General features: G+C 42.3%; 1 protein-coding gene across 1 annotated transcript in view; it reads right to left on the minus strand.

Annotated features, from left to right (window-relative positions):
• PDK3 (pyruvate dehydrogenase kinase, isozyme 3) overlaps window positions 1–11147 on the minus strand; it is a 74689-nt gene extending 63542 nt beyond the window's left edge. The window contains exon 1 of the mRNA XM_011987994.1: window positions 10807–11147. Within this exon, the coding sequence (XP_011843384.1) occupies window positions 10807–10912 (106 nt within the window). The 5' untranslated portion in view covers window positions 10913–11147. The remainder of the gene's footprint in view (window positions 1–10806) is intronic.
• Between the last annotated feature and the right edge of the window lie 11845 nt (window positions 11148–22992).

Raw genomic sequence — 22992 nt, forward strand, 5'->3', positions numbered from 1 at the left:
CAAAAGCCACAAACAATATGTGATGAATGAGCATGGCTGTGTTCCAGTAAAACTTTATTTACAAAAACAGGAGTTGTCAAAACCCACAGCGTGCAACACAAAGAATGAGCCCTAATGTAAACTATGGACTTTAGGTGATAATGATGGGTCAATGTTGGTTCATCAATTATAACAAATGTCCCACACTGGTGCAGGATACTGATGGTGGCAGAGACTGTGTTTGGGGGTGGGGAGGGGTTCTGTGGGCACTCTGTACTTCTGCTCAATTTTGCTGTAAACCTAAAACTGCCTTTCAGTATTTCTGGGGGATTGGTTCCAGGATACCCTTGGATATCAAAATCCATGGATACTCAAGTCCCTTACATAAAATGGCCTAGAGTATTTGCATATGACCTATGCACATCCTTCCATATACTTTAAATTATCTCTAGACTAGTTACAAGGCCTACACATCATTTCATTTACATGGATTCAACATAGTATTCAATAGGAGGCAAATTCAAATTTTGCTTTTTGGAATTTTGTGGAAGTTTTTTTCTGAATATTTTCTATCTGAGGTTAATTGAATCCATGGATATGGAACCCACAGATACGGAGGACAGACTGTACTTTTTAAAAAACAGTCTATTAATTAGAAAAAAAAAAAACAGCTGGCCAGCCCTCAGGCTATAGGTTGACATTCTTAGACCAGGGTATTCCTAAAATAAAAGGATTTGCCCAACTCTAAAATCAGATCACCATGGAAGTAAAATAATGGAATGCCTATATATATAAAGGAAAAGAAAAAGCAGTGATATTTTCAGATTCCATCCAGTAACAAAACCAAGGTTTCCCAAATCTTGCCAACAGTCTGATCAATTTTCCAAAAGCTTAATGGGAGGAAACCACCCAACTATCAATAGGCCAGTAACTGCAGCTGTCTCCACTTTCAAAAGCACACAAAACGTAAGTGCTACAAAGACAGTGAGGCCAGAGCTATGACTTTGGTGCCTGAGAGCTGCCCCAGAGCCAGGTAAACCACGTCATGTTAAAATGCAGCCTTATCAGATCTTAAAGGCCCAAAAAGCTCTCACTTCCTCCTCCTTTCCTTCCTTTCCTCCCTTCTTTCCTTCCGTTTCTACTTCCCTCCCTCCTTCTTTTTTTGAGACATGGTCTTGCTCTATCATCCAGGCTGGAGTGCAGTGACACGATCACAGCTCACTGCAGCCTCAACCTCCCAGGCTCAAGGGATCCTCCCACCTCAGCTTCCCATGTAGCCAGGACCACAGGGGTGCACCACTATGCCTGGCTAATTTTTTTCGTAGAGACAGGGGTCTCACTGTGTTGCCCGGGCTAGTCTCAAACTCCTGGACTCAAGTGATCCTCCTGCCTCAGCCTCCCAAAATGCTGGGATTACAGGCATTAGCCGCAGTGCCTGGACCAATTCTTTATTTAAATTTAAAAGCTGGTCAAGATGCAATAAGCCAAGTTAGATATCTTTACCCTCAACTAAATTTTTCTCTTCCCCTTTACTTTGGAATAGTTGGTTCCTTTCTCCAAACAGGTTGGTCTAATTCCTGGTGACACCTTGTAGTAGAAAAACTACTGCTTACAGGAAAAAAAAAAATCTGTCATTTACATATGTAAAGGTACAAAATAAACACACTCAGAAGCAGAACAAGATTGTTTTTCCCTTTTCCTAACATAATTTTTTAAAAAACCTTTTCATTTTCTCCAAGAACGCAATCACTGTTGTCCCCAGTGGTGATCAGACTTCGAGGAACAAAATGACTTAAAAAAACAAGACTTTGCAAAGGGAGTCATTTGGAACCAAAGTATCTCCAAAGTATCTTAAAATACTTTCTAAAGGAAAAGAAGATGGCTGGGCCCTTAAACTTTAAGAATAGTAAGAATGGGGAAACTGGCCGCTACCTTCTAAGAGCTAAAGGCTCTGAGGTTCACAGAGCCAGTGTGATTATGACAGAAATCAAAATATGAAGTTTTGTAAAAAGATGGCAGGCTGTCAGACAATCTGCTTTCTGATGGTTTTATTTGAGAGATGCTATATTTACATGTGGGGACACTATGGAAGTTTAAACTTGGCTGGGCACAGTGGCTCACATCTGTAATCCCAACACTTTGGAAGGCAGAGGCAGGTGGATCACCTGAAGTCAGGAGTTCGAGACCAGCCTGGCCAAGACAGTGAAACCCCATCTCTACTAAAAATACAAAAATTAGCCGGGTGTGGTGGCGCATGCCTGTAGTCCCAGGTACTCAGGAGGCTGAGGCACGAGAACTGCTTGAACCCAGTAGGCGGAGGTTGCAGTGAGCCGAGATGGCACCACTGCACTCCAGCCTGGGCGACACAGTGAGACTCCGCCTCAAAATAAATAAATAAAATAAATAAATAACCTTATATAACTGACTAAATGAAAGTGACATAATGTTTAATAACCTCAATATGGAGTCAGGCATGCCATCAGTAGTTGCCATTCATGTAGCACCCACTCTGCAAAGCAAGCTGAGCTGAGGAAGCTGTGAGAGGTTACAAAGAAGAGGTAAGTGCCTGTCCTTTGGAAAGAGACAATGAGGATGAAATCTAAGAAAAGGAGGTAGGAGCAAAATCTCTTTAATGCAAGTGTGGCTGTGCAAAAGTAACTGGAAAATCAAACAAATGGGAGGTCAGTCTGCAGGGAGGGGACAAAAGTGGTTAACACGGGAACCAGAAGCCGACAGGGCGAGACTGGAAGATGAAAAGCAAGTCCAAAAGAAAATGTGAATCATTTCCTACCAACTCATTCAACATTCAGAAGGTTCTATCTTTATGCCATAATAGTCCAACTTCTCCTTTTCTTATATAATTAAGAGAATTTTTAATTTATCACAACTGCTTAAGGGAAAGAGAACTCAAATTTGGGCAAATATAACAAGGAGCCACCATAATATTAACTGCCAGTGAAAAACAATAAATTGATCCAAAATTCCAGAGAGGTTTACAGAAAAAAAAATATGGAACAAGACATGTGAAAGTTATATTTAAGGAAATAAATTCAGGCCAGGGACAGTGACTCATGTCTGTAATCCCAGCACTTTGGGAGGCAGAGGCGGGTGGATCACCTGAGGTCAGGAGTTCGAGACCAGCCTGGGCAATATGGAAAAATACCATCTCTACTAAAAATACAAAAATTAGCCAGGTGTGACGGCACACGCCTGTAATCCCAGCTACTCGGGAGGCTGAGGCAGGAGAATTACCTGAACCTGTGAGGCAGAGGTTGCAATGAGCCAAGACCACGCCACTACTCCAACCTGGGCAACACAGCAAGACCCTGTCTCAAATAAGTAAGTAAGTAAGTAAATAAATAAATAAATAAATAAAAATAAATTCAATAAATGTTTATTCTGAACATTAAAATGTGATGTTTTCACTGCTCCCAATAAGGAATTAACATATATTTATCTGAAGCCACACTGTCCAATAGAAATATGTGAGCCAGGCCGGGCGCGGTGGCTCACGCCTATAATCCTAGCACTTTGGGAGGCTGAGGCGGGTGGATCACCTGAGGTCGAGAGTTCACGACCAGCCTGACCAACATGGAGAAACCCCGTCTCTACTAAAAATACAAAATTAGCTGGGCGTGGAGGCACATGCCTGTAATCCCAGCTACTTAGAGGCAGGAGAATTGCTTGAACCTGGGAGGCGGAGGTTGTGGTGAGCCAAGATTGCGCCATTGCACTCCAGCCTAGGCAACAAGAGTGAAACTCCGTCTCAAACAAACAAACAAAAGAAACATGTGAGCCATATATATAATTTAAAATGTCCTAGTAGCCACAACATAAAAAAGAAATAAAGTTTTTGATAATATTCCATTTAACCCAACATATCTAAAATATTACCATTTCAACATGCAATCAATATAAGATGTACTGATATTTTACGATTTTTACATTAAGTCTTTGAAATCCAGTGTGTATTTTATACTGAAAGCACATCTCAATTCAGAGGCTAAATTTCTATCAAAAATAATTGACCTATAAAGAGATTTCATAAAATTTACAGGTGATAAAGTGGGTTTACATATCCAAAATATTCCACACAGATGTAAAAATTAACTGAATCAAGTATCCGTTTTAAATGTAAATTGAGTCAATTCAGTTTTTCGACCACATTTCAAGTGCTCAAAGGTCTCAGAGCTGACAGGTGGTGACCCATATGGGACAAAGGTCTATAGAAATAAAGTAATAACTATAAAGATAACCACTAGAACCAAAAATTCAAGCCTAGCTATTTATTAAAATAAATATGGCAAAACAAAGCAAATATATAACATAGGAAAACTGAGGTATTAAAAACAGAAAGCAACAGAACATTACAAATGCTAACCATTACAGATGACAGATCTATCATATCAGTAAGTATAAATAGGTTAAACTTACCGCATGAAAAAGATTCATTCACAAAGCAAAACCCAACTTTACACTACATTTAGAGACATATTTAGAGCAAAGTAATTCAGAAAAACTGAAAATAAAAGGATGGCAATGCCATCCCAGGAAATATAAACAAGAAAATAGGGAACTAGATCTCAATGTCAAATAAGGATGAATCCAGGCCAAAAAGCCTTCACCTAGTAAAAGGGCAGCACTCTAATGCTAATGGGCCTATCTCACAACGAGGACATGAGTTAATAAGCATCAAACATAACACTGATAGTCATAAAGCAAAAACTATAGGAGCTATATGGAGAAAGAGAATCATTACTAGGAGGCTTTAACTTCTCTTGTGTTTGATCCATGACAAATCAGGTGGATAAAAAAAGTAAAGTTACACAAAACCTAAATTACATCATATTACAGAGCTGATATATCACACTCTGCAACCTGAGAAGAGAGTATAACCTTCTTTTTGCTGCCCAAAGAACACTCACAGAAACCAACCATATAATGAGCTTCAAAGTTAACATCAATAAATTAGAGAATAATTCAGACAACATTCTGTAATCACAATGCAACAAAACTGGACATAAATAAAATTAAAATACAGAATGCATCTTCACTGGAAATTTTTAAACTCCCTCAAACAACTCTTCATTCATAGGAAAATAAAAACCTGAAGATGCAGAAGAGCTAAGAGAAAAAGGACCAAATACACACACATCAGCTGCTAAAGCAGTGCTCAGAGGAATAACTAACCTTAAACACTGAAATAAACAAAACAAAGAAGAAAGCATTTAATTTTATTTTCTTATACTTTAAGTTCTGGGGTACATGTGCAGAACATACAGGTTTGTTACATAGGTATACACATGCCATGGTGGTTTGCTGCACCCATCAACTTGTCATCTACATTAGGTATTTCTCCTAATGCTATCCCTCCTCTACCCGCCAACCTCCTGACAGGCCCTGGTGTGTGATGTTCCCCTCCCTGTGTCAATGTGTTCTCATTGTTCAACTCCCACTTGTGAGTGAGAACAGAAAGCATCTAATTTTTAAAAGAGCAAAATAAACCTGAGATCAGAGGGAATTATTAAAGTTAAATCAGACAATAAACTAGATAACAAAAGTCATAAAACTAATAAATCCAACCAAATAAAAAACAACTAACTTAAGAAGAAGGGGGGACAAATGTCACAGGGAAAAGTAAGACTGTTCAATGACAACTATCTCAGCTATCCAAACTGACTTAAAAACCTCAATGAGTAGGATAATTTTCTTTATTTTCTTTTTTTTTTTTTTTTTTTTTGAGATGCAATTTTACTCTTGTCACCCAGGCTGGAGTGCAAGGGCATGATCTTGGCTCACTACAACCTCCGCCTCCTGGGTTCAAGCAATTCTCCTGCCTCAGCCTCCCCAGTAGCTGGGATTACAGGTGTCCACCACTATGCCCAGCTAATTTTTGTATTTTTAGTAGAGATGGGGTTTCACCATGTTGGCCAGGCTGGTCTCAAACTCCCGACCTCATGTGATCCACCTGCCTTGGCCTCCCAAAGTGCTGGGATTACAGGCGTGAGCCACCGAGCCTGACCAAGTAGGATAATTTTCAAGAAAAATATATCAAAATGGACTCTAGAAGAGACAGAAAATCTACAGAGATCAATAACACAGAATAGAGAAAGCTGTCAGAGAGCAAAATTCCCCAAAACATACAGGTTTAAACACTTTCATATGAAGTTCTACCAAATCTTTAAAAAACAGATAATTCAAAAGATAAATTAGTCTTAGCATAGAAAAAGAAAAAAATTTATCTTCTTGAAAACAAAAATTTATCTTTTTGAAACAACCATGACATTGATAAGAAAATCTAACAGACCACACATACAACATCTACAGAAAAACAGCACATGGATATCAATAAAACAAACCCAGGAGTTCATCATTCTATTCTCTCTACTTCTGTAAATGTTTAAGGTCTAGAGATCTATTGCACAACATGAAGAATATATAATAGATAATAAAATTGTACTGTATATGGGATTCATGCTAAATGAGTAGATTTTAGCTGACCTTGCCACAAAAATAAAAAAGGGTGACTAAGTGAGATGATAGATATGTTCATTTGTTTCACTGTAGTAACCTTTTAACTATATGTATCCCATAACATCATGTTGTATACCTTAATTATACACAATAAAATTTATGTATGTATTTACCTATACATGTGCATCCCCCAGGCTGGAGTGCAGTGGCACAAACACAGTTCACTGCAGCTTCAATCTGGGCTCAAGCCATCCTCCTGTCTCAGCCTCCTGAGTAGCTAAGACCCCAGGTGTGTGACACCACCACTCCTGGCTAATTTTTTTTTTTAAGAGACAGGATCTCGCTATGTTGCCCAGGGCTGACCTCAAACTCCCGATCTCAAGCCATCGTCTGTCTTGGCCTCTCAAAGCACTGGAATTACAGGCACCCGCCTAAGTTTTTTTTTTTTAATTCCATAATAAAAAACTAAAATAAAGACATCTTTAATCAAGGAGAAAAAAATTCTATCTAGATATACCATTTTTTTTTACCAATCAAAAGTTTGACAATAATGTGGTGAAGGCATAGGAAGATAGGTACTCTCAGAAACTTCTAGCGAGGGGGAAAACAGACAACCTTTATGGAAAGCAATTGACAATGTTCGTCAAAATTACAAATGCACATACCTGCTGATGTAGCAATCTCACGTTTAGGAATCTGTCCTATATATACACCCGGACATGCATGAAATGACAATGCGTATATTAATTCACTGGAGGGCAGGTTGCCATAGCAAAGACTAGAAACAACCTATTAATTGTAGCCATCAATAGGGAAAGTTGGCTAATAAATTCTAGTACATTCATATAACCAAATTCTCAGAAGACATAAAAAGGAAAAACAAAGTTCTGCAGGTACAGATATACAAAGGTCTGTTTCTAAGGTATTAAGATCAAAAAACAAGGTACAGACAAAGGTATAAACTGTCATTTATGCAAAAAAGGGGAGGCCAGTGGGCACAAGTGGGAAGTAGGCTTTTCTGTGTCCTTTTGCACCTTCTGAATTTGGAACCATGTGACTGTAATCTTAGGCCCAAAATAAAAATCTCATTTTTAAAAATGCCACCATTTGGAATGTACTATTGCCATTATGAATTAAAAATCCATTTAGAACACTTGTTATTCTTGCTATATTTGCTAACTGTGTGGCAGGCTATATTTCAAGTCAAGATGGAGTTCAAGAAACTTTCATTATTTTAAAAAGCATAGAGAAAAATACTGCACATAGATGAAAGGGGGCCAGTAGATCAGACAGATCATCTGATTAATGATGCTTAACCCTGGATATGCTTTAGAATGACAGGGGGATCTCCTAAAAATACCAATGTTCTGCTCTCCACCCCTAGCACCCCCAGATCATTTACAACAAAAATTCAGAGTATGAGGCCCTGGCCTGAAAACCACTCAAGTAAACGCTTCCAAACAGTGATTCAACAGAAGTCCAGGGGACATTTTGCTCCCCCAGGGGACATTTGGCAATGACTGGAGACATGTTTGGTTGTCACGACTTGGAGTGGGAGGTGCTCATGGCATCTAGTGGGTAGAGGCCTGGGATGTAGCTCAACTTCCCACAGTGCACAAGACAGTTCCTACCAAAATTACCTGGCCTGAAATGGCAAGAGTGCTGAGGCTCAGGAGCCCCTGCTTTAAAATAAAATCACTGCTTCTGAAGTAACAACCAGTTTTAGCCTCCACTTTTGAACACGGGAAATAATCTCACTTACTGATGTGTGGTACATTCCCATAAGAAAGCCTATTTACCAAGGTTGTAACAAATTGTGTATATCCTATGTATCTCCTTTCTCTGGTCCCTGTCTAGTTACTCTAGTCAAAATGTATGTCCCATTTGTAAAGTACTCATGGAGAAAGGCGTAAAGTTCATAAACTAGTAGCCTGTGGGCCAACTTGATCCATCCATCTATTTTGTTTATGCCAAAGTTCTCTTGAAATATACTGAATTGGTGCCAATCAGCTGCCCCTTTGGAGCTAGCCATATACCAGGGATTTGTCACAGTCCTCCACTCGTTGGCTTCATTCACTTATCCACTGCCCGCTACCTGGTGCTTTCAGCGTCTGAGTTGGCCCTCTCCTGCAGTTTTCTCTAATCATACAGGGGCATGAAGCCTCTTCACTCCTCCTCTCTCCTTACCTTAAAAATATCCCACACCCATTCTGAATTCTCCAACTCCCACATCACTTGCCAAAATAGAACTGCTATGAAGAGACAGAACTAAGAGAAAAGTAGAAGTAGAGATGGACTTTTTGCAACAACTCCCTTCTTTTAGTTGTCCTGTCATTAAAGATAGGCTGATTAGAACCTGATACATCTCTGGGTGTTACAAACTAGTCTTGTCACTTCTAGCAAATTCCACTACAACTATATCTAGCACTTGAAGGAAACCCTTAAGTTATTATGCTTCTCTCATGACCTTAGTGAATCCCTCCACCCCTCCCAAAATAGATCAGAAGACTTTTATAGGAAATATCTATCAAAAGATTTGGTAGTTTTCTTTTAGAAAGTTCATGCCTTCTCCTTTGAAATCACAATCGTAGAGTGGTGAGCTGTGCTTTTAAAGATCGCCTGATACAATCTACTCATTTTATTAATGAGGAAAATGAACCCCAAGTGAGGTTTGGCCATTTAGTCAAGGGCACATTCTGAGCTAGTGGCAGAGCCAGAATTAGAACATTTGTTTCCAGATACTGGCCCCACAGGTTTTCCATGATAACAATATCCTCCACTGTGGTTTTCCTACTCACATAACATCCTTGCCAAAATACCTATTAACACGGGTAGACACTAGCTGCTATGGAAATCAACTAACCAAAATTTTGGCTGGCTATTGGAGCTATCACTTAAACTTTGAGGGTGGAAAGAACTGGGCGTTTCTGGATTCCTTTTGTTCCTTTTATTGTGAATTATCCTGTCTCAGTTTATACTAATGAAAGGCTGATACCTTCAGAATCTTCCCTAAACCTAAAAGATGGAAAACGTGCCTATATTTATAGCAACAGCAACACTTTCTAAACTCCAAAGTCAGAAACTGCCTCAAACCTCTACAGTTCTCAAGACGGTAAGTAAAACTACCAACAGCTTTTGGGAGTGAAGTTTTAAGACACAAAGATCAATGTCTCATTGAACTTTGACTTTCATCATCATTCTCTGGCAAATTGGTTTCCAAAATTTTAATTTGGTCTCAACTTTAACCTATTCCTCTCTTCCTATCCTAGCTTTTCAAAAAAAAAAGTATGGACATCACTTTTTGCATATCAGGTCTTCCTCAAATGTTCTACCTCCTTGGCACTTTAGTTTTTATGCCCAACTGACACTATCACTGACACCCTTGACATTTACACAAAATTCATTAAATTAACAGACACCCCACAATTTCCCCTCGAGAGCTTAGAACATCTTTGCTGCTGGATTTATTTTCCTTCAGGGATGCTGAGTTCCATTCTGATACCTCAATGCATACGTTTTACTTTTAGGTGTTTCACAACCAGCTCCTTCGTTTTCTGGGGAAACATGATCCAGTTAACAGAAGGTGGTGGAATCTATTCCCATCTCAGCTAGGCCTGAGGCAGGCTGGGAACCCGGATCTTCTTTGGTCCCACCTCAATCCGTGAAAGCCGCCCACCAGCCCACCGGACGGGGAAATGTGGGTGGGACACCAATGGAGAAGAGAAACGAAAGGTGCTGGCACTAAAGCCAGAGTTGTATTAGACCCTGCTCTGATGCTACGAACCCAAGCGTCCGCTCTTCCCAAGCATCTAAGGCGTCTGCAGTGCAGGCCTCTAACTGCTTTAACATAACCTGATGAAGACAACAGTTCGAGTCCTGCCACTCCAGCCACACAGCAACACCTTAGAGCAGAAAAGGGAAAAAATGCCGTTGCATAATTTATTCAACTTCAAGGTATTTCTAAACAGCTCTTACCCAACCAAAAAAAAAAAAAATCTAAAAATAAAAACATTAAAAAGCCACCCACGTCTCGTTCTGAAGTTTTAAGGGCTGTGAGGTTTGTGTCAAGTAGATGTGAAGCTAACGATGGCAGGTTTGGGGAGTCTCGCCTGCGATGAGGGTCCTGCAATGAGACGCCGTTTCTGTGTCTCTGGGTAAGTCTCAGGCTGGGTGCGAGGGGGCCAGGCCCTGCCCCTCCACGCCCCGAAATCCGAGCCTCAGGAGAGCCCCCTGGATATCCCCTAGCCCCGCCTGCGGTTCCCACGGACTTTACCCCGAAGCTGCGGAGATCTGAGGTGGCAGCCTGAATGGCGGCGGCCCCGGGCCCATGGGAACCCTTGGCCCCGTACTCACCGAAGTCCAGGAACTGTTTGATGGAGAGCGGCGACGGCGAGAAGCGCGAGTAGCGCTCGATCTGCTTGGGCACCGGCTGCTTCAGCAGCCACCGGAACAGCCGCATCCTCGCCGAGGCGGCGCACAGACCCGCCTAGACGCCCGGGGGGCCGCAAGGGCTGGCGCAACCAAGCCGCACGGATAAGGCACGTTTGCTAAGCGCGCACCCCGACCTCGATCTCGGCCTCGGTGCCGCCGGTGCAGCCGCCGCAGCAGCAGCAACAGCTCCCGGACCGCGGCCGGCCGCCCGCGGCTTCCCTAAGCTCCGCCTCGCTGGGCGGAGTCGGTTGCTGCACGTACGCGGCGCGCGAGGGGCGGCGAAGAGCGCGAGGGGCACGCGGCCGCGCGCGCCCTCCACTGATTGGCCGCCGGCGCCTCTGTGACGTTTCTTTTTTTGTCCCGGCGCGGCGCCAGAGTCCCAGCTCTCTGGCTCGTGGAACTCAGCCCAGCCCTGCAAGTGCAGCCGCTCTCGGCTCCGCCCCTGGCTGAGTTCTCCACTGGCGAAAGGTAGCCGAGGTGCCCGCGGACTGGGAAGAGGCCGGGAGACCGGAATCCGATCCTCCGAGCTGCTCAAGACCCTTCTCAACCGCAGGCGCCTTTTCAGGGAGGAGGACTTGCAGTTCACTGCCTCTTGACACTTAGATTTTACGGCCTAACTAGACTGACTCTGTTTCATGGCCCAGCCCCACCCCCACCTCCCTGCCTCACTCCGGAGAGAACACCTTTGGGACACCTTTGGACTGGATTGTTAGGTCGCTGATTCTCTTTTTCGTGGCTCCTTGCCCCTCCTTCCCTCACAAGATTAAGTCACTAATTGCATTTCATGTCCCCCCCCACCACCGTTGGACGGGATCCATTGTGAGGTCAAGGGTCACTAGCATCCCCTACCTCCCCAGTGCCAGTGGACAGGATAATTGCAAGGTCACTGACTCTGTTTCATACCTCCCCCCACTACTACCATTGGAAAGGATCAAATGTAAGGTCACTGACACTTTCTTTCATACGCCTTCTCTACACCACCACCATAGGACAGCTCCCTTCACGCTTCACCACCACTTTTGGACAGGAGTCTGTGCTTACACAGTGTTGGGTATTGTTTATCTCAAGTGAACTTGAGAGCCTGGCATGGTGGCATGCACCTATAGTCCCAACGACCCTGCAGGTAGAGGTGGGAGGATCACGTGAGCCCAGAAGTTCAAGATCTGCCTAGGCAACATACCCAAACCCCCCTCTCAAAAAAAAAAAAAAGTGAACTTGAACTCAGGGCTCAGTATATGAAATTGTTATTTCCTATTATGAGTGAATAAACTACCGCTTACTTTAGCCATTTCCACCAAACCTTGTTTTTTTTTTTGTTTTTTTTGTTTGTTTGTTTTTTTGCAATGTGTAAATATAAACATATGTAACTAAAAGGACAGGAAGAATGTTCTTTAAGGAAAGGTACAAATGTAACTGGAAACCACTCCTCGGGTCTCTGATTGGATTAGTTTTCTCACTGTATGAGATTATTGGTGGGTAGCTATTTAGCTTTTGTGCCCTCAGTGGATGTTTATGCAACCAATTCTTTGCTTAATAAAATAGTTGCATCTCTACTCTGAATGCAAAGAAAAGTAACATACACAGTAAAAGACATCAGCCGGGCGCAGAGGCTCACGCCCTGTAATCCCAACACTTTGGGAGGCGAAGGTGGGCGGATCATGAGGTCAGGAAATTTGAGACCATCCTGGCTAACATGGTGAAACCCCAGCTCTACTAAAAGTATGAAAAATTAGCCGGACGTGGTGGCGGGCCCCTGTAGCCCCAGCTACTCGGGAGGCTGAGGCAGGAGAATGGCGTGAACCAGGGAGGCGGAGCTTGCAGTGAGCCGAGATTGTGCCACTGCACTCCAGCCTGGGTGACAGAGCAAGATTCTGTCTCAAAAAAAAAAAAAAAAAAAAAAAGACATCCAGTGGTCTTCTAGACTTCTGGATTTTCAAGAACATCTTGGTCATCTTGGTAGTCGTATGTAGACTACCATGTCTTTTCCATTCAAATTAAATCAAAGCATTAAAAAAGACATACTAACAACTTCTTTAACCAGGAGCTTTACCAGAAGAGCTAAGTAATCCAGTTGGTGTGCATGGGCAGACAAAGAGAAGACCAGTGGCCTGTGGTTCCTAAAGTGCCTCTCAGGGGCTACCTGGAAGCGGAGCGGTAATTGGTGGCAGTCGTCAGTGAGCAGGAAGAAGCTGGATACTTGTTGAGAGGGAGATTTTCTCAGCCGAAGCAACACAGCGCTGATCTTTCTGAGCTTGCAAATCGCTTGTTTCACTTCTTCCTTTTCCACTGCACAAAATGCTACTTAAAATCCATTCTGTTGATTTGATTATTTAAACTTTCATGTGCCTAATTTTATTTCTGCTTCTCCAAAAGGTGACAAAGTCCTAGAAGTTGGGAACAATATGAAAGAGCCCGATATAATGTAAAATGTGCTCAGACGAGGCTAAGGTCACCTAGCCTGTCTGCGTTGTGGATATTTTTATGTCAGATTAAGATACCTGATTAATCTCCCTGGCATTTGTGACAGTCAAATGAAATAAACCATATGTAATATAAATACAAGGTACTGTACCTCTTGTGTACAGCAATGCATGTATTTTTACCTAATACTTTCATGATAACTTGCAGAGGCCAGAAGTGACACCAGTGTGTTGATAAATAGATCTTGATGAACTTTTTTCAACTCCTTGTACACACCAAGGTCTTGTGCAGACCCCACTCCCAGTGGCTCTCAAAAGTGAAATCCCTGGACCTGCGGCAGCAGCATCACCTGAGAACTTGTTAGAAATGCAAACTCTTGGGGCAGGCGCAGTGGTTCACCCCCGTCTAATCCTAGCACTTTGGGAGGCAGAGGTGGGCAGGTGGCTTGAGCTCAGGAGTTGGAGACCAGCCTGGGCAACATGGCAAAACGCCGTCTCTACTAAAAATACAAAAATATTAGCAGGGCATGGTGGTGTGCTCCTATAGTCCTAGCTGCTTGGAGGGCTGAGATGGGAGGATAGCTTGAGCTCAGGAAGTGGAGGCTGCAGTGAGCCAAGATTGCACCACTGCAAACCAGCCTGGGTGACAAAGTGAGATCCAGTCTCCAAAAAAAAAAAAAAAGAGGCTAGGCATGGTGGCTCCCACCTGTAATCCCAGCACTTTGGGAGTCCAAGGCGGGCGGATCACGAGGTCAGAAGATCGAGACCAGCTTGGCTAACACGGTGAAAACACGTCTCTACCAAAAATACAAAAGTTAGCCGGGCGTGGTGGTGCACACCTGTAATCCCAGCTACTTGGGAGGCTGAGGCAGGAGAATTGCTTAAACCCTGGAGGCAGTGGTTGCAGTGAGCCGAGATTGCACCATTGCACTCCATCCTGGGCCACAAAGCAAGACTCTGTCTCAAAAATAAAAAATAAAAAAAAGGAAAAGATCAGATCAGGCCAGGCACAGTAGCTCTTGCCTGTAATCCCAGCACTTTGGGAGACCGAGGCAGGTGGATCGCCTGAGGTCGGGAGTTCGAGACCAGCCTGACCAAGATGGAGAAACCCCATCTCTACTAAAAATACAAAATTAGCAGGGTGTGGTGACACATGCCTGTAATGCCAGCTACTAGGGAGGCTGAGGCAGGAGAATTGCTTGAACCCAGGAGGTAGAGGTTGCAGTGAGCCAAGATTGCACCATTGCACTCCAGACTGAGCAGCAAGAGTGAAACTCTGTCTCAAAAAAAAAAAAAAAAAAAAAAAAACAAGAAAAAAAAAAAGAAATGCAAACTCTTGGATGGCACTGCAGCCCTACTGAAGCAGATCTGCATTTTAGCAAGCAATGAGGGTCTTAAAGATATGGCCACAAATTATTTGATACTCCTCAAGAGATGGAGCTTAATTCCTCTCCACTTGAATGTGGGTTAGACTTAGCTCATGCTTCTAACAAAGAAGAGTGTGGCCAGAAGTGATGAGATCTCATTTCAGAGACTGGGGTCCTACAAAATACCTGATCAGTACTCCTCAAAACTATCAAGGGCATTCAAAACAAGGAAAGCCTGAGAAACTGTCACAGCCAAGAAGAGCCTAAGGAGATATGACAACTAAATATAATGTACTATCCTGGTTGGGATTCTGGAACAGAAAAAAAGGATATTAGTAATGATAAATGTTTGCGGTGATGGATATGCTAATCATCCTGATTTGACCACTCTACATTGTATGTATCAAAATGTCACTATATACACCATAAATATGTACAATTATTATGTGTCATTTAAAACATTTTTAAAGGATATTAGAATAGGGAGAGATTTGTTAAAGGATACAAAATTATAGCTATACAGGAGGAATAAGTTCTAGTGTTCTATAGCACTGTAGGGTGACTATAGTTAAAACAATGTATTATATAGTTTCAAATAGTTAGAAGGAGAATATTGAAGTTCCCAACACAAGGAAATGGTAAATGTCTGAGATGATGAATATGCTAATTACCCTGATCTGATCACTGTGTAACCTCATGAATATGTACAATTATTATTTGTCATTTAAAAATATAACTAGAAATTTTAAAAATAGGTCAGACGCGGTGGCTCATGCCTGTAATCCCAACACTTTGGGATGCTGAGGCAGGTGGATCACCTGAGGTCAGGAGTTCGAGACCAGCCTGGCCAACATGGTGAAACCCAGTCTCTACTAAAGATAAAAAAAATTAGCCAGTCATGATGGTGGGTGCCTGTAATCCCAGGTACTTGGGAGGCTGAGGCAGTAGAATCGCTTGAACCCTGGAGGCAGAGGTTGCAGTAAGCCGAGATCACGCTATTGCACTCTAGCCTGGGCAACAGAGTGACACTCCATCTCAAAAAAAAAAAAAAAAAAAAGAAATTTAAAAAATAAGGTAAATATAGGCAATCATTCTAGCTAAAAGGAATAAAATATTCTAAAATAAATGGACAAAGGGATATTAGGTAAAACTAAGGCATTCTGAATAAAGTATAGACTATTGGTTCATGAATTATAGCAAATGTACTGTACTAATGCTCCCTGCCTCCCTACCTCTCTCCCTCCCCCCATCTCTCTCTCTGTCTCTGTCTCTCTCTCTTTCCTATGATCCTCCCCCTGTGGAACCTTGAGATGACAAAGCTCTAGCCAACACCTTGATTGACACCTCATTGTAATCTTGAGAGAGACCCTGAGTCAGAACCACTCAACTAAGCAGCTCCTGGGCTCCTGACCCCCAGAAATCCTCAGTTTGTTGTAATAAGTGTTTGTGGTTTCCAACTGCTAAGTTTCTGGATAATTCGTTATGCAGCAACAGTTAACTAATATGCAAGCCCTCCAGGTAATTTTTTTTTTTTTCTTTGAGACAGACTCTCACTCTGTCACCCAGGCTGGAGTGCAGTGGCATGATCTTGGCTCATTGAAACCTCTGTCTCCTGGGTTCAAGCAATTCTCGTGCCTCAGCCTTCTGAGTAGCTGGGATTACAGGTGCGCACCACGACGCCTAGCTAATTTTTTGTATTTTTAGTAGAGACGGGGTTTCGCCATGTTGCCCAGGCTGGTCTTGAACTCCTGAACTCAGGCAATCTGCCCACCTCCACCTCCCAAAATGCTAGGATTACAGGCATGAGGCACCGCGCCCGGCCACCTGCGGGTAATTCTGATGCACCTCAGGTGTGAAAATCACTGTCCTCCCCTAACCCTCTCTAACCTAACTCCCTATTCTCTCCAGCTAATGCCTCAGATCTCAGTGTAATCATCACTTAAACATAAAGGGAGGCCTTCCCTGACCATAAAGTCAATTCCTTCTCCTTGCCATATATTTTCTCGATTCTCTCTACTTCCCACTGTAACTCTCCACTTTGTTATAGTTTGATCAATGCCTGTCTTCTACACTAGACTTAAACCTTGGCAGGGCTGGGACCAAGTCTTGTATACTCACTGCTTCATCCCCAGTGCCCAGCATAACTAACAGTCACTGTTCAGGTTCACAACAAACATGTATTAAATACATAAAAATCAACAAAAATAACAACCAAACCTATCCCAAATCGCATTCCTTCTCAACAGCTGCTATAGAACACTAGAACTAGGCAAGGGTAGTTTTCTGGGTAATTTAATAATGGACACTTTATTAAATCGTAATATGATACAGCCAAAATCCAAAGTAGAGTGGAATAGATGAGAAAAAAAGATATGTCTCCCTAACTAGTGGATCTTGTTACAAAATATCTCTGTCACCATTTGACAGGGGTATAGTAGCCCGCTCTCCTTGTATTTTCTTCCTCCTTCTCTCTTGATTCTCAGTTAACGTTTTTTTTTGAGCACCTATTGTGTGCTCTGTGAAAGCACTTATGTTGTCTCTTCACAGTGAACATGATGGATGAATATTATCCTCATTTTACAGGTGAGTGACCTAAGACAGAGAAAGGTTAAAATAATTTAAGTTTATACAACTTGTAAATGGCAGTCTGGATTCGAATCCAGGTCTCCTGACTCTCAATTCGATGTTCTTTCATAATACCAGCCTGCCTTTTTAAAACAAAATAGACTTTATTTTTAAAGAATTTTTAGGTTCACACCAAATTCAATGGAAAACACAGGGAATTCCCACATATCCCCCTGAGACACACATCCTCTTCCACCATCAACATCCCCTACCAGACTGGTACATTTATTACAATCAAGGGACCCATATTAACACATCATTATCATCCAAAGTCCATAGTTTACATTAGGATTCACTCTTACTGTTGTACCTTTTGTGGGTTTAGACAAATGTATAATGACAAGTATCTACCACTATAGTATCACACAGAATAGTTTCGCTGTCCTAAAACTCCTCTGTGCTCTGCCTATTCAACCCTGCCTTTCTTCTGACCCCTGGAAACCACATCTTTTCACTGTCTCTAATTTTGACTTTTCCAGATGTCATATAGTTGGAATCCTACAGGATGTGGCTTTTTCAGACTGGCTTCTTTCACGTGGCCATATGCATTTAAAGTTTCTCAATGTCTTTTCATGGCTTGATAGTTCATTTGATTTAGGGTTAAATAATATTTCACCATGTTGGATTTATCACAGTTTATTATTCATTCACCTACTGAAGGACATCTTGGTTGATTCCGAGATTTGCCAGGCACCTTTCGATTTTAAGAGTGGGAAGTGAGATGGTGAAAATAAGTGAACTAGTGGATCAAGGGTTACTTAATAAAGCTTTCCTAAATGTACATCTTTAATCAAATGTGTGTATGATTTGAGGGAGTAGCTCTTTTCTCCCGTGTCTAGCTTCTAGATTTTTTAATTTTTTAATTCTTATTTTTAATTCTTATGGATACATAATAGCTGTATGTACTTATGGGGTAGGCTTTTTTCAGCAAACTCTTTTGGATGGCCCAAACCCTCTTGAAGCCTGTTTATCCTGGCCCTTTTGTTTCTAATTAAGGGGTTTCAGCGTTTATATTCCTCCAAAAGAGGTCAGAAAAGAATTGTTTGTTTGTTTCTTTGTTTGTTTGAGACGGAGTATCGCTCTGTCGCCCAGGCTGGAGTGCAGTGGTGTGATCTCAGTTCACCGCAACCTCCATCTCCCAGGTTCAAGCGATGCTCCTGCCTCAGCCTCCCAAATAGCTGGGATTAAAGGCGCATGCCACTGTGCCTGGCTAATTTTGTGTGTGTGTGTGTGTGTGGTTATGTGTGTGTATGTGTGTATTTTTAGTAGAGATGGGGTTTCACCATGTTGGTCAGGCTGGTCTTGAACTCCTGATCTCAGGTGATCCATCTGCCTCGGCCTCCTAAAGTACTGGGATTACAGGCATGAGCCACTGCACCTGGCCAGAAAAGATTTTAAGTACAGGGATGATGTGACAGGATAATTTATTGAGAAATTAAATTTATGTTTTGATTTTGCTGCTCTTGGAGGTGCAGAAGAAAGGAGTCGCTTATCTTCCCCAGCCTAAAAGAGAGTGGAGTCTTTGGCTCTGGGCTTTGGGCTGCTATGCCTTGATGATATCATTAGCTGCTTATGCACAATGGGTGCTTTGGTTTCTAGAACTGAAAACAGAAGTTCGAAGATATAGGAGACATTTTGGTTACCTCTATAAACCCATTCCTTCTTCTATTGGTAACTACTCCCACTTCTGTTCACTTCCCCACGCAGTTCATTTGTGCCTTGGGAAGAAAATAGCCCACCTCGGTTGTAGTCATGATATATGTGGGTCAATCTACAAACTAATGAGCTTAATTGCGATTGCTGTCCTTGGCTCCTGGTTCAAGGATAGATACTTGACCCAATTTAGGCCAATGATATAGAATGAGACATTTCCTGGGAACTTCTGTGAAAGAAACTTGCTGCTATTCTGAGGAAGCTTCTAGAAGCACCTCTCTCAACCTCTCACTTTTCTCTTTCTCTCTTCCTACCTCATTCCCATCTCTGGGTGCACTCAAGGAAGCATGTAGTACCTGGAGTGCAGTAGACAACCATTTTGTGGCCAGAGTGAAGCTGACTTTGCAGAAAGCAGAGCAGAAATGGGAAGAAACTGGGTCCTCAATGACGTTGTCAGGGCACTAAATCAATCCAACCTGAAGCCTTCTCTGAATTTCCAGTTACATGGGCCAGTACATTTTTATGGTTTAGGCCACCTTAAGCAGATTGATATTATTAGAGTCAAAACTATCATACAGCTGGGAGCAGTGGCTCACGTCTATAATCCCAGCACTTTGGGAGGCCAAGGCAAGTGGATCACTTAAGCCCAGGAGCTCGAGACCAGCCTAGGCAACATGGCAAAACTCCATCTCTATGAAAAATACAAAAATTAGCTGAGCATGGTGGCGCCTGCCTACTACTGAGGATGCCAAGTGGGGAGGATCATCTGAGCCTGAGAGGTTGAGGCTGCAGTGAGCTGTGATCTCGCCACTGTACTCCAGCCTAGGAGACAGAGCAAGACCCCATCTCAAAATAAAAAATAAAAAAGTATCCTAACTTTCATGCCAAGCATTCTTCAGGTATGCTGTACATACACATGGGGACAAGCCCCCCAGTAAAGGCTGCTGTTGGGCATCTTGCCAGCTCTGAATGTGGGAATGCAAATTCAGATTTAATTTGACTTTTTAAAATAGAGAAAGATAATGTTTATTGTGCCCAAGGGTTATGAACAAAATCAAATCCTATAATACCCAGAAGGGAAACAATAACAGAGGATGGTTAAATAAATCATGGCACACACGCAATGAACCATTATAGTGTCTTTAAAGGTTCTTTGCATGAAGTCTATATGAGAACATGGAAAATACAAACATTATAATAAGAGGGAAAAAGCAAGATACCAAATTATGTATTAAATCTAGGCTTCAGGCAGGGCTCAGTGGCTCATGCCTGTAATCCCAGCACTTCGGAAGGCGGAGGCAGGCAGATGACTTTAGCCCAGGAGTTCGTGACCAGCCTAGGCAACATGACAAAACCCCATCCCTACAAAAAACAAAAACAAAAAAATCAGCCAGCCCTGGTGACTTATGCCTGTAGTCCCAGCTACTTGGGAAGCTGAGGTAGGAGGATGGATTGAGCTCAGGAGATCCAGGCTGCAGTGAGACAAGATCACACCACTGCACCCCAGTCTGGGTGACAGAGTGAGACCCTGTCTCTAAATAAATAAATAAATAAATAAATAAACTGAGCTTAGCTATGAAGAGATCACCTAAACCTTTTTTATTGAAAGGTATAGAAGGAAATACAGCAAAATGCCAACAACACAACCACCACTAATGAATGCCTTGAGTGATATCATGGTTTGATTTGACATTGAGAAAATCCTTAGAATCCCTGGGTGGGAATGTGTTCTAAAAATATGACCCAAGGATAGGCATGAATGACTTTATTCAGTTCTCCTTCACCCCACAAAGATGAAGGTTCGTTATACAGATACTTGTCAGAATCCACTGCTCTTCTGTTTTTAATCCAAAACATGATCTTATCTGTTTCTATTAATATTTACTTAGTCCCATAATTAACAGAGCATGAACCATTATTTGCAGCGGACTCTGACATCTAAGGTGCCACCTGTTGTCTAGAAAACTTGGCATTTCTTACATCAGCATTTAGTAAAGCCTTCTTTCATCCAAGTCATTTGCCCAGGTACAGCCCTTACCTCCACCCCCAACCATCACAACTACCACCAGCTTCCAATTTGCTATGATTTCCATCAGGGAGAGTTGTGTAGCTACCAGGAGGGTCTCTTCCCTAGGCCACCAGGGTCTTATTGTCAGCCCCAGCTGTTTTCGCCTTGGCCATCCCTCCACTCGATCTCATTTTTCTGGAGGTTTTAAAGTTTTGAGAAAAAGAAAAACAGGCCAGGTGCGGTGGCTCATGTCTATAATCCCAGCACTTTGGGAGGTCAAGGCGAGAGGATCACTTGAGGCCAGGCCAGCCTGGCCAACATGGTGAAAACCCGTTTCTACTAAAAATACAAAAACTAGCCAGGCGCAGTATCACCTGCCTGTAATCCCAGCTACTCAGGAGACTGAGGCAGGAGAATCGCTTGAACCCAGGAGGCGGAGGTTGTAGTGAGCCGAGATCGCACCACTGCACTCCTGCCTAAGCAACAGAGCAAGACTCCGTCTCAAAAAAAAAAAAAAAAGAAAGAAAGAAAGAAAAAGAAAAACAGCCATTCCTCCCAAGGAATTTAGGGATCCCTATTCAGAATTATTTGTACCTTGTATCATCTGATGCATAAAATGACTATAGTACTAGTGATATTAAAGGAACAGAACTGGGGTCGAATGCTTCCCACAATTTGAAGTGTGCCATAGAATAGAATAGGGCAGATTTCTAAATCTATAGAGATTCATCCTCATGAGAAGCGCTAGGACTGCACTGCCCAGTGGAGTATCACTAGCTACATGGGGTTGAAATGTGGCTAGTCCAAATTGAGACATGTCATATGTATAAAATTCACACCAGATTTCAAAGACTTGGTATGAAAAAGGATGTAAACTATCTCATCAATAATTTTTTAGAGATGAGGGTCTTGCTATGTTACCCAGGCCTACCTCAGACTCCTGGACTCAAGCTATTCTCCAGCGTCAGCCTCCCTAGTAGCTGGGATTACAAGCATGAGCCATTGTGTCTGGCTACATTACTAATTTGTATAACGATTACATGTTGAAATGATAACTGATATGGTTTGACTGTGTCCCTACCCAAATCTTATCTTAAATTGTAGCTCCCGGCCGGACGCAGTGGCTCACGCCTGTAATCCCAGCACTTTGGGAGGCCAAAGCGGGTGGATCACAAGGTCAGGAGTTTGAGACCAGCCTGACCAACATGAAACCCTGTCTCTACTAAAAATACAAAAAAAAAAAAAAAAAAAAAAAAGGCCAGGCATAGTGGTGCGTGCCTGTAATCCCAGCTACTCAGGAGGCTGAGGCAGGAGAATCACTTGAACCTAAGAGGTGGAGATTGCAGTGAGCCGAGATCACGACACTATACTCCAGCCTGGGTGACAGAGTGAGACTTCGTCTCAAAACAAACAAAAAAAATGTAGCTCCCTTAATTCCCACATGTTGTGGGAGGGACCCCATGGCAGACAATTGAATCGTGGAGTCGGTTTCTCCCATACTATTCTTGTGGTAATAAATAAGTCTCATGAGACCTGATGATTTTATAAGTGGCTTCCCCTTTCACTTGACTCTCATTTTTCTCTTTGCTGCCATGTAAGATGTGCCTTTCACCTCTGCCATGATTGTGAGACTGCCCCAGCCTTGTGGGACTGTGAGTCCATTAAACTGCTTTTCTTTATAAATTACCCAGTCTCAGGTCTTTATCAGCAGTGTGAGAATTAACTAATACAATAACCTTTTGGATATATTGATTAAATATAATATATTGTTAAAATTGATTTTATCTATTTCTTTTTACCCCTTTAAAAGTGTGCCTTTTAGAAAATGTAAAATTACATCAGTGGCTCACATTTGTGGCTCATATTAGATTTCTACTGGACAGTGCTGTGCTAGGTATATTGCAGAGTGTCCTTTATACTTCTATTTATTTGGGACGGTAACTAGCATAAAGCTTCTGGATTTCTTTGTGCCAGGGCCGTGTTAGGTGCAGTTACCTCTTTTAATCCTCATATCATTTACAGATGAAGAAAACTG

Source organism: Mandrillus leucophaeus, unplaced genomic scaffold (genome assembly GCF_000951045.1).
Source record: "Mandrillus leucophaeus isolate KB7577 unplaced genomic scaffold, Mleu.le_1.0 Scaffold321, whole genome shotgun sequence".
Classification (NCBI taxonomy): domain Eukaryota; kingdom Metazoa; phylum Chordata; class Mammalia; order Primates; family Cercopithecidae; genus Mandrillus; species Mandrillus leucophaeus.